The 15,981-nt window shown below is 42.7% G+C and overlaps 1 protein-coding gene across 4 annotated transcripts in view; it reads right to left on the bottom strand.

Annotated features, from left to right (window-relative positions):
• SLC20A2 (solute carrier family 20 member 2) overlaps positions 1-15,981 on the bottom strand; it is a 57,345-nt gene that overhangs the window by 9,237 nt on the left and 32,127 nt on the right. For all 4 annotated transcript variants that reach the window (XM_018926775.3, XM_009101244.4, XM_018926778.3 and 1 more), the window contains 4 exons: positions 14,493-14,589; positions 12,421-12,537; positions 11,574-11,777; positions 9,553-10,141 (listed from right to left, as the gene is read on the bottom strand). In XM_018926775.3, the coding sequence (XP_018782320.1) occupies positions 9,553-10,141; positions 11,574-11,777; positions 12,421-12,537; positions 14,493-14,589 (1,007 nt within the window). The remainder of the gene's footprint in view (positions 1-9,552; positions 10,142-11,573; positions 11,778-12,420; positions 12,538-14,492; positions 14,590-15,981) is intronic.

The raw sequence follows: 15,981 nt of genomic DNA on the forward strand, positions 1-15,981 counted from the left end.
TCTTTGTAAACCAATAGGAAAGCAGGTCACAGCAAGCACCGCAGGCAGTACTGACAGCCATGCTCGCCCTGGAGCCAGGACCTGCTAAATTTAGTTCCTGGTTCCACTCCAAAGCACACAGATGGAGTAAGGGCCAGTTTTAATGTCAAATGTTGTGCAAACCAGGCCACTGTATATGCCAGTTAATAATTTCCTTGAGTCCTGTCTTTACCAGATATGAGGTGCCAGGGACCGAGTGGTGATTGCCATGAGACAAGGGTCACCAGCAGCCCAAAGCTGGCACATCTCAGCAACACAGAACCCTCCTGCCTTCATCTGGCCCTTGAGAAATTGAGCTCTGAACCCTGAGAAGTGATCCTGAAGCAAAGTAATAAGGAAAAACTTTTCCCTCGTAAACACACCCAGCAACGTTCAAGCTGCGAGGGAAATGAAAGTAGTTACAAATGCTCTTTGCTATAAAAAAGAATTACTAATTCTTACAGATTTTGAGAAAGATCCTGAAAATAAATCAGTGACCTAATGTGAATAATAAAATGGAGTGGACTTGAAGACACTGGGTAGTACAATGAAGAACTAAAGACTCTAAATAAAGAGTGATTTCCACTAGCTAAAACACTTTAAAATTCTGTTCTGATACTGTGCCCAAGTAAGCATTCAATTCATTCAGTTTTGGAAGGACAGTATGTGAAAAGTCCTAAAGGGCCTAAATGCAAGAATTATTTTACTTCCATGGAAGAAGAGATTATTGACTGAAGCATTTCTAATATTTTGAAATCAACCTGAAACTAAACTGCTTTTCCAGAGTTTCCAGGTGTGGATTAAATCACTTGCACATTTAAATGCCTTCTTGGGCACAGAAAGGTAATTCAATGTACGAAGGTACACGAATAAACTGATGGATGCTGAAGGATGGATAAAGGCAAATAATACATTGATCAGATGAATAAAGGCAAAACTGATCATCCTTTTTTATAGTGCTGTATGACATGGAAAAAAACTTCCCTGTTGAAAATAACAGCCACATTTGGAGTGAAATCAGGCACTGATTCCTGACTGTTCTGAAGAGATTAAGCATACATATTTGGCAGTCCCAACATAAATGAAAAGGTAGAAAAGGCTTCCAAAACTGCAGCAGCAAACTGTGCTCTTCCATATCAAACACAGTTTTAATTATTTGTAAATGCTACACCTCTGTGAATCAACAAAGCTTAATTCCTGAGGAAAGGTTCTTATTTGTGGCAAGTGAATGCAAGCCAAACCTCTGCTGACTTACGCTCAGCTTCAGAGAATCTGAGTGGCTGATTCTGCCCAACAGAGCAGAAGAGATAACACTGCTGCCCACAGAGGCAGCACTCCTGATACCTCCCCTGTAAGAAAAGAAAGCCAAACTGCATGTGCTGATGATAGGCTTGGAAAGGTAAAAAGGTAAAAACCTAATTTTCTTTTGTGGGTGTCTGCATCACTGGTTATCTATACCAGAGGGACATTTTTCCTCTCCCAGTAAATCATGTGACTTAAATGTTCAGCTCTTAGGGACAGTGGCATCTCCCAACCTGAAGATCTGCAAGTGGCTATAAACAACAACAACAGTGGCTTGAATCTAGCACCATAACAGCTCTCCAAGGGGCTCCTTCAGCTTCTAGACTTGTCCAGGAAGTGCAGTCCAAGAGGCTTGTGGTATCAATGCTCTCCATGCCAATGGAAAACAGATCTAGAAGAAGCTGCTAGCCCTGTCCCACCATGAAACTGCCAAAAGCTCACAGCAAATGGGTCTGACTCAGGCACTGCAAAGACTATGATCTTGGTTCTGCACAGAGGTAGAAGACAACCACTCCCAACAGCACAGTAAGAGAGGGCAAGAGAGAAACAACACATAAAAAAACCCCAGCAACAAAAAAGGCATCATTAGATAAGACAGTTTGCTTTACAGATGTCTCCTACAGCTGAATGACTAACCAGATGAACCACAAGGATGCTGGCTAGACTGGGATGTGGCTCTCACAGTATTTCCCACTGGTTCTAGCTCAGTTGATTCAAGACATGACTAGCAGGTAAGCAGACCTCAAATCTTCCATGCATTTGGCTAAGACTCATTTCACAAGTCTATTTTCAATAAGTTATTTTCTCTTACTTTCCCACACACGTTTCTACTTACCTTAACTAACTCTCCTTTGTGCTGGAGCTCCACATCTTATCCACAGTACTTGAGAGAAGAAAAAAGCCTGAGATGGTCACACAGGGACTCTGAACCCCCATTCACATCTATCTATATGTAAAAATGCCCTCAGGTTCCTATGAAACTGAAGTGCTTTAAAGAATTTGCTGTATTATCTAGCTGTTGGGTTTAAACCAGAAAATAGACTGCTCCTGTCATGGTATTTACTTAAATTCTGCACACCTAATACACACTTTCCCACTGAGCACAAGGGGGTGGCCAATAGGAGCTAATTTTAGGATGAGTTTATGAAATGTTATGGCATAAGAAGTCCATCTCCTGAGTCTGCCTGCTGCAAAGTGTATTCTCCACATCCAGCTCTTTCCCCCACCTCTGCTGGGCTCCCCCAGCCCGATCACTCGCAGGGCACAAGGCTTTGCAGCTGGGGTGCTGCACAGGGGCTGTTTGCCTTCCCTGGAGGTGCAGTGCAGGATTTAATGCCACCCACAGCAGCACTTCCACTGGCAGATGTGTTCCATGGTGGCTCACTGAAGGGCTGCTCCGTGGTTCTGAAGTGCTGCCTGACCCTCGTGATGATTTTGCTGGCACTCTCGGTTAACGTGAATTGGCACAATTCTCTTCTTGTACCAGTTTAGAATCTATCACACAGCATTTATAAAACTGTTGTGAAAGATAGCATTTGAGAGTGAATCTGAACTATAAATAGAGCTGGCTTCTCCTCTCCCCTGTGAGACAGATAGTATTACCAACAAAAATAACCACCCCACATTCAGCTATCATGAGACAGGCTTAGATATGACAGTTTCCCATGCACACACACACACACACACACACACACACACACACACACACACACAAGCAGAAATTTTCAGGTACCTTTAGGTCACAAGTCCAAGACCTTCTCTGAAGGAATAAGGACTAACACTCTTTTTTTTTTTTTTTTTTTTAGTAAAAAACAAGGGGCTTTTTCCCAAACCCCATCAACCTTGTGGTAAGATGTTATGAAGCAGCAACATTGCTATTTCCTGGCTGCTGTTTGAGGGGAGTAGTGAGTGGCTCAAAAAGAAAATCTAACTGCATTTGAGAACTACACTCTAAATATGCTTTGTGAATAATGTAGAGACTCCTTGATGACCATGCTTAGATTCTCTGCCACGTGGAAAAGGAGGTTACTTTTTAGCCCCTTTTTCTAGTTGAGTGAAAGAACCTTGAAATGTACATTTTCACAAATTAAAGCTGAATGAACAAAACAGCCATCTGAAAAATCTGTATTAGGTTTCCAATATTACAAGTATAATTACAAAATGTCCAGCCATCTGACTATTTCCCAAACCAGGATTTCACAAACAAACCTTCCACTGGGAAAATCAGTGGAATGATATTTCTAAATAGGCTGCAGTTATGTCTTGAGACATCACCCAGCTGAGTAAGAGTGAAAGACAGATACATCTGTAGGTAGCAACAGGAAAAAAAACATGCTCTAATCTCCAAGGTTATCAGATTATCAGGACAGTTTTATCCTACTTCAAATAACTGGACAGCCTTGACATCTACCACAGCACAATAAAAGTGTGTCAGAGCTGAGCCCTGTGAAGTGCAAGCTCTGGGTGTGTTAATGAGTCAGGCTGGATATGCTTTTATTCCTGCAGCTCATCTCTGTGTCCTGCAAATGCTGGCCCTGAACCCCCACCCTGGACCCTGGAGGGTTGGGTCTGTGCCCACCAACATCAGCTTTTCCCCTGGTAAGCCCAGCCATGAGCCCTGCTCACAGAGGGATGGGGAGGGATTCCCATACCCACTGGAGACCCCGTTTCTTGCTTCTCTTCTCTGACTTGCCTGCATGGTACAACAAAAATGTCATGTACCTGCTCAATTAAGGACAGAAATGAAGATTCACATCTGCTTGGGGCACAGGCTGAACTTATAGGATGGACTATTATTAAAAAGGGAAGAAATCAGAACTCAGGCTTCCCTCACTAAATATAAAAGACAAATTAGCTTCCTAAATATTCTAAGTGATCTTGACTGCAGCTCTCAGGGAGGAAATAAGAAATACCTGTTTTGTAATCCAGCCTTACTATAGCTCCTTTAGACTCCTTATTTAGCCAAGTGGCCGAATCCCACTAAGCTCTCCGTGTGCAGTGAGATACTGGCAATGTTCTGGCCCTTCCCTCCTTTACTCCCATTGCCTTGTCTTTAGGAAGAGGGGGAAAAGGTGAATCCTACTGCTGTTTGTGCACTCTGACCTAAACTCCAGTGAAATGGGTATGAAGGTGAGAGGACAAAGCCCTTCTCCATGTATTTTGGGCAAGCACACATTTCCTAGTTTCTCAAACTGTTTTGCTAAGAAATTAATTCCCTATCCAGTAGCAGCCAGCTTCCCTAAAACCACTGGAAGAATATGTAGAAATATATTAAAAATATCAAATATTTTTACTATAGTTCTGAAATGGTTTTAAATCCTACTATCAGTCACATAGCCTATATTGTTTGGATAATGAGAGCCATTCTTTCTCAAACTCATGCCATAAATCTGTATGACATTATCTGCAGACCCTAACTCCAATGACCCCTTTTTCCTAATATCTAAGCATGAAGCAAGGGGAGTCCTGAAGTCCTCCACAGGAAATTTAATTAGAGCAGACACTCTCCAACAATTTATGCAGCAGGAACTCAGGAAAACTGAGATCCTGTGAAATGACTGCAGGCAGGTTTCTCCTCCCTACAGCATCTACCAGCCAAACCTCAGCACTGCCTGTCCCTTGGCATGCACAGACACACACGGGTGGTGGCAGGGTCCCTGGTCACCCTGCTCAGCTGCAGCATCACACTGCCACTGCCAGAGCACTAAATCAACCTTCCTGCATGGCCCGAGCCCATGGGCCAGGCAGCTGCCTGCTCACAGGTGACCAGCCAAGGCACACAGGTCATTCTGACACACCCAGGGCTTCTCCTGGGACAGCAGGAGTGATGGCCTGAGGCAGAGAAGGAGGGCAGTAAAGGACAGAAGAGGCTGCCCATTTATAGGAGAAGGAATCTGTGTGAGAAATGGCTGAACACATGCACAGACAGGTGTGGAGGAGTACAAGGCTCAGGCTTTCCTCACAGCTTAAACAGCATATTTTAATCAGCAAAACTCACACTGACCTACAGCATCTCTCTGTGGGTCATCCTGCTTTGATGGCAAGAATTGAAGGAATAACAAGCTCCAGAGATTGCTTGAGCAATCAACAAAAGCATCTTCCCACTTGCTAGGATAGGACTGTGGGGCAAACATAGTTTGCTCATAGCTTTCTCATTCCCAGCCCAGTAGCAGAGCAGCCACAGCCACTGCTGTGCCGGGCACCAGAGAAAACATGACTCCCTGTTCCTCTAACACACAGCTGCCCCAGCCAGTATCCCTGCTGAACAGGGAGCCCGGCTGGCTACAAACATTAGCTCCCACAACAAACATGGCTGATTTCATTATGATGCTAAAAAGCATCATCTCAGAAGAAGCTGGGGTATAAAGTACCCCATGAGTTAGTTAAGAATTAATTCTGCAGTGAGGGGAAAATACTGATTTAACTCTTCCAGATCTCTGGGTAAATCCTAGACAAAGAAACAAGAGAGATCTCCTTATGCTCTTCTGCCCACCAAAGTGCTGCCCAAACTATATGGGGCACTTCTGATCCATCAAGTTTTTCTGAGCTGCATCACAGCTCAGTCTGTACTGTTTACCTCATGCTTAAATATGCTCCAAAACAGGTCAATCATTTACCTTGCAATCACCTGCAGTTTTAAAGTTTCATATCAGCTTATTAGCAACCCTTTCTAACCATGTCCAAAACAGCCTGCCCATCTGCCTTTGTTTTTGAGAACTAGCTAATTCAGACAAAAAAAGTCTGAAACTAGCTGTTTCATTTTAAAGTCTGAAACTAGCTGTTTCAGACTTTAAAACACAGCACAACCCTGCAGCTACAGCAACTTTCTGCTGTTTTGCTGTTACACAGGTAGGCTGCTGCGGCTGCAGCACCAAAGCTCCAGATGACAATTCCTGCTGAATCAGCCCATATCTACCAAAAAATAAGCTCAGTCCAACTCAGCCATAGGTGCATATAATCCCTGCTGGCCAACAAAGCCCAGCCTCCCGGCCTCTCTGGAAAGCTGGCTCTGAACAAGCATTTAGAAGCTGGCAGTTCTCCTTGTGTCACGCTCCTGGCCCAGGTCTTTTTTCCACCCTGTCCTTTTTATTCTCCCATTGCCCTTGCACTGACCTGACGCACTCCCTTTGTGCCTGGCTGCTGAGCCAGTGGGACCTGCTCACTTGGCGCCACTAATTAACTTCAACAACAAGTTGGTTTTTTTTTCAGCGGTTCTGTCCCAACACATTTATTTGGGATTTTAAATTCTTTAGATTTCATTCAGTCCATGTGCATGGTGGTGTCACAAGGCTCTCGGCCCGGCTCAGCTGGTCCCAGCCCTGGAAGGGCTCCAGCACCCTTGACACAGTGCACATAAGCTTGGAGGCAGGGCAGGAGAGGATGGTCTGAACAAAACAGTCACCCAATAAGGAGCTACCATCACTGCCTTCTCCTTTTAACACACAGCTGCCCCAGCCAGCATCCTTGCTGATGTCAGCCTGAACACGAGCTCTGATGGCTACAAACATCAGCTCCTACAGCAAACATGGCTGGTTTTGTTATGAATATAAAAAGCATCATCTCAGAAGAAACTGGGGTCTAACTGCCCCATGAGTTAGTTAAGAATTAGTTCTGCAGTCGAGGGAAAAATACTGATTTAACTCTTCCAGGTCTCTGGGTAAATCCTGGACAATTAAACAAAAGAGATCTCCATATAATCTTCTGCCCACCAGAAGTGGTGTCCAAACTATATGGGGCACTTCTTATCCATGAAGTTTTTCTGAGCCACGTAACAGTTCTGTATGTACTATGTGCTCCATGCTTAAATATGTCTAAAATAGGTCAATCTGCAATCACCTGCAGTTTTAAAGTTTCAGATTGGCTTTTTATTTTTCTCTCTTTGCTCCTGCAAACAGCCTGATGGAAAATAAATAGAAAATATGACACAAGAATAAGTTCCACGATACGGAAAGAAAATGTTGCAGTCGAGTCCAAAGAAAAAGATGTGGACAATGGAGGTGCTATCCTAAATACATGAATGAGGAGCTTAAAACCAAATGCAGGGGAAAGCAGGATTTTAACAACAGGATTAAAGGCTGAGGAAAAACATTAGAGAAACAGCTTGACAGCACACCTAAAATGAGCCAAAGGAAAGTGTATGAAGGAGAGAGATGAAAAGACAGCAGTCATCAGTGGAAGGTGGACTGCCAGGGCTTACTTTCTTACATAAATATGAACAGAAAGCTGTGCCACTCACTAGGTTCTACTGCATCATTTTTTAAACAATGCTCTGCCTTTTGAGCTCCATAGATCTTCATGCAACACGTGGCAGAGCCAAGACATCTTTTGCTCCACTAGACAAAGACTGACAAAACATCTTTGCTATATGAGCCACAAGATAGATTTTGGCATTCTCAGAGAATTTTACCTAATAAAGCTTCTAGCATATGAAGGGGTCTTTCATTTTATTCTTTAGCTGAAACTCAGTACAATTGCAAGGATGGGTTCCTATCCAATCCTAGACACATGAGCACCTCCCTGCTTTTCTATCAGCTTTGACAAAATTAAGCCAACTTGTTCTTTAGTTTTGCAATTATTTGAATTCAGCTTAAGAAGAGGCTTTGGAATAAACAGGATTTAATAAAAACATGTTTCCTGGCAAATTTGGTAGAACTAGGCATCTGAAAAACACTAAAAGCAAATGAATTTTTGGGAAAGGATATTGCTACTGCAACAAGCTAGTCCAAATGCAAAATTCTAAGGGAATAAGGCTGTAAGATGCAACAACACATACAGCACAGAGTCTGAACTTTATATTTCATCCTGACCAGCTCCTGTCAACACCAGATCTGATTTCTGAACTAACTGCATCCTTACAGATCACTTCTAACAAAATCGACTACCCTTTTCTCCTACACAACATGCAAGTGATGCATGCATAAACAAGTGAGTCCTTGAGGAGTATGTATAAGCATCACCTGCAGGGAATAAAGGAGCTGTGACACCTGCTGAGGTAGGCTGTGAACTTTCTGTATAATACCCTGGTATTTCCCAGGATAAATTACAAGAAATATCATCAGCCTTTGTTCTTATCCCTGTGTTCCCGTCAGCATTTGCTGCTGGCCATTGCAGAGCTTGGATATTGACTCCCTTGGGTCTTTGCTCTTGGCCAGTATGCTCAGAGCAAAGGTCTTTAACAACAGAGACCATCTGAGAGGAAAGAAAGCTACTCCACTGCCCTCTGATCCAGAGGATGAGGGGACTCTGGACTCCATCCCAGAGCCAGATCCCTGCGGATACCAAGGAAGTACAAAAGGCTTTTCAGAAAGCCCTGGTCTGAATTCCCAGGATGCGGGATGGACGGGGAGCAAAGAAACATGTTTGTAAGAGTTTCATGATGGGTTACAAGTTAAATTAGGAGGCTGACAAGAACAAGAAGCAGTTAGTGCTGTCCTTGAAGAGTGGGACAGGGTGTGCCCAGAAGGCTAAGGAGAAGGATGAAAATGATGAATGCTGTCAAGTCCTGCTGAAAACACTGAAACCAATACCATCAGGGCATGGCTGACACAGCGAGGGTCCTGTAGGAAGGGGACTCAGTACAGCCCCAGCCACAACCCAAATAAGGATAGCTGCTCCAACAAGCCACTTGAGAGAATTTCTCAGGGGACCTTGCCATGATACCGGAAAAAGCATCTATTAAATACCAAATGGATTGCTCCAGGTCTAGGGAAGAAGCAGCCCAGCCAAATCCTAAAGGAAAACTACAGAGTGTTCCCAGCGGCACAGCAAACCCACCCAAACTGCTCTTCAGCCACATGCCACTGAGATGGTGAGGTGCTGTGTGACAAGAGATGAAATTTATCTAACAACAAAAATAGTCTAAAACATCTCATCTGTTGAAAGTTTCTGATTTTGCAGTTAAAACAGGCTTCAAATTCTGCAGGTCTGGGATTGTCCTGTTTGCCTTCACAGCGGCTGGCCTGCTGGGTGGAGTCTAATGCCTACAAGATTGCCAAAATTAAAGGTAAATTAAACTAATTACTTCACAGTTATTTAGCAGCAAATAAAAAAGACTTTACCCTTGAGAAGAAAAGAAACCATAGACTAAGCAGTACAATTCCTGGAAAGCACCAAGGACACTGATGATCATCCACCTGCAGAAATGAATGTGCTTTCCAACCAGCAAAGCTGGTAAACCTTGCTCCACGTACTTGACCTGTAAAATTGCTGGCTTGTGAGATCTCCTCCTCTTACCTGACATCATTGCCTCCATGGGCAAAGGATCCAAAGCAGGCTGTTAAGATCTGGAGGAAGTGGAAAAGTAGATGGACCTGAGAGGTGTCTTTCTCTTCCTTATCCTCTTCCACAGGATCAACGGGGGGCCGGTTAGGATCTGCGAGTTCAGAGGCCAGCTTCATTTCCACCCCACCTTCCTCCGCCTCAATCTCTGCCTCCGCCACTGCGTTGCAATAGCTGGAGTAGCTGTCGTAGCGGACTCGCTTCTTGGAGTAGGAAACAGTGTCTCCCACCAACTTCTCACTGTCTTCTGGAGTAGATGTATCTGCTGCCTTAAAGGAGGAATGCACGGGCATGCCACAGATAGCAGCAGTGTAACAGGTGTAGCTGTTGTTGCGCCGTAAGAGTTTGTAGTTGTTTTCTGCAGTGGGCCTCTCATCGTTGGCCCTGTCCAGGTGTATTTTGTGGAGCAAGTCTTTGTATAAACCTGAGTCCTTGTGCACAGTGTGATAAACGTGGCCATCGCTCCTCACGTGGCCGTCGAAGCTGAAGGTGCCGTTGGAAACAGGTGATTTCACCGAGGTGTGCGTCACCGAAAATGCCCTTCCTAAAAAGGCAGAGATTCAGAGGTTTTGTTTACACAAAATGCAATACAAAAGCCCCCTTCCTCCAACACCAGACAATAATGTGGCCAGCACCTAAGAATACAGGGCAAAGATCAATTTGCACTACATGCAGTGAATAAGCCAAGATTCAATTCACTGCAAAATAAAGTCTCTCATCTTCTGTGCAAGAAGAGCTTTGTTCCAGTGCTGAATCTCCCCAGACATGCTGCACTGACCTCCAGCAAGTCACTTAGGATCAGCTATTTGAATGTGATACTTGATGGTTAAATCCTCAGGTTCTTTGAAAATATATATTTCCATTAAATTCCTTTCTTGTAAAGCAAGCTCTGCTTTTTCTGAGCTTTTGTCTACATTGAATAGGAATAATTAGGATTTCTGAAATGTGGTTTACTGCATTTTCATACTGGGACTTATCTGTCAGGAGACATTTAATTGAAGTCATTTGTTTAGGAGACATTTACATAGCTTTTAAAAATAATTTAAAAAAAACAAATTAAAAATTCATGTTCTTTAGAAGTATTTCCTTAGCTATTGCAACATTTTCTATATACTAGTTCTATGAACATGATGATGCACATTTCCACTGTATACATTTAATGTTAGCATACACTGCAGGACACACATCAAAAAGTATCACAGGTAATATTTCTGAAGAAACTGTCTTTTTCATTTCCTGACTTCCCGTATTTTCACTGTGCAACATTCAGAACTGGGTTTAGCTATTTTTAAACTGGAAGCACACACTCTAAGGGCTCCACGTCATGACTTATTTGATTTTGTAAGAATCAGTTGAATATATTAGGCATTTATTAACCAAATTACAGGGCTTTGTAGATGTTAGCAAAGAGATATCAAAATCAGCAGACCGCTAAGTGGAGGGGGGTGTTCCCACCACGTGGCAGAACAGAAAGAGCTTTATGCACAAGTCTACTTCTTACAAACATATGTTCAGAAAACAATGTGTGACATTTTTCCAGTGGACACACTCCAAACGGTCACACATTTATCAACTAACGTCCAAATCTTTTCATCTCCTTTTGTAGTATGCTAATCATCTTTATGCTGAATTTAACCTTCATACATCAGCAATCTGTGTGCTCTGTATTTTTCCACTGCTTGGTAGGATGGAAACACCATTAAGAATACAAAGCAAAGCAACGCAAAAAGGCAAGTCATTTTTTTTCAGCTGTTTCTAAAATTGAAACACAGCCAAACAAAATGTAACTGATTTTACGTCCTCTCCAGAAAATGTCACTTGTAAATGAGCATCTTTCCAAACAAGCACTGAAAAGGGATTAGAGATGGAAATTCCAAACCCCGATTTACTATTTACAGCAGAGACCTCCTTGAAGTTAAGAAAGCTCATTGAAGCAGGAAGAGAGCAAACCCCCCCAAGTTGTCTTAGCTCCTTACCATAGGGTACACGTGGATGGTTTCCATTTGCAATATTATCTGATGCCCCAGCAGCTTCTGTTACTGAGCCAGTAAGGGGAATCGTGCTCTCATCAGATGCTTTGGCACCAGGAAGCTCTTTAAAGACTGGTGTTTCTTCATCCTGAATTTTATCAAGACTTTCATCTGATATCCTGGACAGTGCAGCATCTTTCTTTAACCGGCCTAAGGAAAGAACAGCACTGTAATTTTAAACCCAGCCTATACCTCTTGTTACTTAAGTTTCCACTGTTTGCATCAACAGCATGGTTTAACTAGGCTGCAATAACCAAGCTTCGTTTCATACACACACTATTTATTTCTAACACTCAACTATGTTCCTGTGTGAAAATTCTAGAACATCTTTGTTTCTTCTGATAAAAGTCACCAAAGTAGGTAACTGAAGTAAAACACTGCGCTGTTCATCTGTTAATGAAACCTGAAACTTTTCTCTGCATTTGTTGAGAGTAGCAAGGCAACTAAAGCTGTGATCAGCCCAACTTACTGTAAAGCCAAAACAGTCACTTAAAGATGATTGTTCTGACAGCCTTTTTCTCTAATTTTTTCTTAACAAAATAGAAACCAGATTATATCCCAGGTTTTATTTTGTTGTTTCTGCTAGACTTCAGAACTTAGCACCGCAATGGGTTGCCTAACCACTGCAACTTTTTCAGGGCAAATTACACAAACAAATACATGAGGAATAGTTTAGGCACATCCTGCCTGTGGGTGGGAACTGAACTAGGTGACCCCTCAAGGGTACTTCCACCTTTGAAATGTAATATTCCATGATTTTATATCACTCACATTTCATCAAATAACTACTTACTTTCTATTTTTCTCTTCATCCAGGGACACACAAAAATCCAGACTAAGACAGCAAATACTAAGGACACACCAATTGATATTAGAGCAATGGCCCACATTGGCAGTATCAGTCCCAGTACTGTAAAGACAAAGCAATAAAACCAAAGCAAGCCATTAATTAACATGACTTAATTATCCCAGTCTCTTGCAGAAAAGCCAGTGTTCACAGTGCATTCAAAGCCAACATGAAGGAGCTGATGACTTTTAACACATTACCAGTTACTCCAGTATTTAAAGGTATAGTTGACATGAAAACATTTGCAGGTTTAGTCTTCCAGTTTCCTGTTTCCCCAGTGTGATGTTATTTCCCAAAGAGTCCCACATCAGGGCTGCTAAAACAAGTTTGCAGTGCTTTTATAAATGAATGCACATTAAACCATGTTGCCCACTAGGGTTAAGTGTTTACCTGACCTTTGCTCTGGTCCATAAAGCCTGATGCTTAGCTTGCTCTAAGCCCTTATTTGCTTGCAATATGAGATTAATGCAGCTGAGGCTTCGTCCTGCAATGCACAGCGACATTAACAACTCGTGTTTCTGTAATTATTCCCCCAACAGAGATCCTTGCACTTGTTCAATGAAACAATCTGGCCCTCAGTGAAGAAAGAGCTTGGCCTCTGATCTTTCAAACCCATATATACATTGCCTATCTTGAAACCTACATGATTAATTCATCCTTGTGAGTAAATGTTGCCAGAACGGAGGCCTTGGAGAGTAAATAAGTTTTTCTCCAGTATCAAAAATGGAGTCCCACCTTTTTATTCACACACTTTAGAGACTGCTAAGCTGAAACAGAGGGAACATTAAGATTCTTATTTCATTTATTTGCTTAATGAGTCAGTGCAGAGTGCCTGACCTACTTCTGCAGAACAACTAATGAGGAAATGTGAGTTATACAGCTGATTTACTGTTAAACATCTTGGATACATTGCCAATTAGACTTAACAGAAATAGTAATGTTACCTTCAAATTTGGGAATGTCTTAAGTTTTTATTAGATCCAGTAATGTTATGCTATGGAGTAGGGTCTATCAACTGTGTTTATCTGGTACATCTACTGTGTTGGATTTTAGAGAAATATTTCCATTTAAAAAAAGGTCCTGCTTTCTTAATTCAGAGCCATGTAGAGGAGCCTATCTTCAATTGCCTCTTCATTCATAGTTCTTGGACAATAATCTAACCTAAAGATAACATTTAATGACCAGTCTTCAACAAAGTAGTTGAGATCATTGAACATCTTTGTTCTGAACCCTTTAGCTAGAAGTGAGTGTTTAAACATACATCACTTCAGTAAACTATAAAAATATAAATGCAAATACATAAAATGTGAGAATATAAACATAACAAACATAAATGCAACAATATAAAAATTCAACTAATATAAAAATTCATCTATAAATATATATATGAATAAACACAAACATGTAAGTGTACATAAAATATACAAATATATAAAAATATAAATAAAGTCCTTCAACTTAATTTCCTTCTACTGAGTTGCGATCAAAACACAACACCAAAGAAAGGAGATGCACTCAAGGAAGAAAGAGGTTTGGGGATTCTTACCATTAAAGGGAAATAAAGAATTTAATTTAAATAACAGTCTTGGAGCCAGACGTGCCAGAACAGCAACTCTGCTGATGTCAGTGAAGGAGTGAAGGTATTACACTGAGAGCAAACAGCACCTGCTCTCCCACCCTGCTCTGAACCTTCACTCCCTGATGCACAAATCTAGAACACCTTTGAGAGCTCAGCATGTCCTCAGATTTACAAAGCCAAAGCTGCCTCTCAGTAACTTCCCTTCCTTTAAAGAGGGATTTTTTTTTTGTAGCTGTGCTCTTCCCCACTAACCAGAGCAATCAGGAGGGTGTCACCAAAACACACACACAAACAGAAGCGTGTGGGGAGGTGAATGATTTACTCCTGCCCTTGTTAACTCCTAATGCAGGAGATAACCCTGTGGTGTCTGGGTGACACTGGCAGAGCATCCTTACACACAGTGGGAAGCCTCCCTCCCGTGCCTCCCCCGCTCACTCACCTGGTGCCCCAGTGTACATGATGGAAAACACATTTATAGCTATGGTAGCAGCATAAAACACTGGGAGCGCGCGGAGACCATTGGGCACGGGGTCTTCCTGCAGAGAAACCACAGAAAAAAGAAAACATTAGCTGCATTTCACACCAGATTCAGGTCAGCATGAACCTCCAAGTGGAAAACACGTGCTCCTGAGTCAGTTCCAGGCAGATGGAGCTTCTGGATACCAAGGAAAGGACAGTGACCTGCTTGGTTACCCCAAGTCCACAATGTTGGTCCTGGCAAGTACCGTCACTCTGGGGGAACTTGACACTGTCAGTGGGAACCAGGGACTCATGTTATACTTTCCAGTCAGCTGCTGAGTGACCTGGGGGCAGGTTTCTTTCTGCAGGTGTGTTCTTATTTATTTTGTGTCGAAGAAGAGGAGTCCCTTTCACTTAGCATGACTGAAGGGTGCCAAGCAAGAGAGGGCTTTGATGTTTTGGACCAGTGCTACAAGCAGCAGTGCAATGCATCCATCTCCAAAACATATTCCCAAGCTCTCTTCTTTGACCAAGACAGCCTGGCACTGTTAGCCTACCAGCTAACAGAAATCTCTGAAATCCCAGGTGTCTGGCTGCATTTAGCAGGTGACACACACAAAGTGAGCAGGCAATGTTTAGCACGGCACCGTGTCTGCTGCCCGCTGCGCTCTCGTGCTCTCGGCACTCACAGGGAAAGACTCAGCTGAGAGAGCAGTGGAAACACAGCGTGTGAGCCACGGAAAGAGCCTTTGTGAGGGACTGCTCTGGCCTTTCCAAGGGCTCCACGTGTTTGGAAAGAGCCTGGCAAAGCTGAGGGCTGGCTATGTGGTTTTATTTCTTGCTGCCATGAGCTGTACAAGGGAACTGAGAAAAGGCTGTGTTCACCCTGTGCTGTGCCCAGTCCCCAAGCAGGATGCAGGTGGGCTGTATTTGCAGGGCCAGCTGCTGTTCACTGACATCCCCAGCTAGGGCATGGAGCCCTATAACAGGCCACAGACCCACAAGCTAGAAAGCTGCTCTTTTTTTATGCATGCACACAAGTCACTACCTGAGTATGTCAGAAGCTCTACAGATCTTACTGCTTGGTGAACAGTACAGGCAGCAGCTGGGAGGCAATTTCCTGAACTTGAATTTTTCTGCCTCTTGAATGCTTAAATATATGGCTTTAATACCAGAGTTCACACGATTTTGATGGCTAATTTCTTAAAGGCTTTAGGCTTTAAATACAAGAGTGGAACCTTTCCTTATCTTTCATGCAACTTGAGTTATTTCTTATTCAAAGCTGAATCTGATCAAATCTATCATCTGCTTTTATCACTGACATTTATTTAGAGCAGAAATAAAGAGCGATGAAGCTGAGGTTACAGGTGGTGCTATTTATAGCAAAAGAATTAATCCCTAATCTATTTAAGTTCCCTGTATAACTGCTAATATAGTGTCCCTTATTTTAGGTCACTGTCATGCTCTTC

The sequence above is a fragment of the Serinus canaria genome, chromosome 4 (genome assembly GCF_022539315.1).
Source record: "Serinus canaria isolate serCan28SL12 chromosome 4, serCan2020, whole genome shotgun sequence".
NCBI classification, from domain to species: domain Eukaryota; kingdom Metazoa; phylum Chordata; class Aves; order Passeriformes; family Fringillidae; genus Serinus; species Serinus canaria.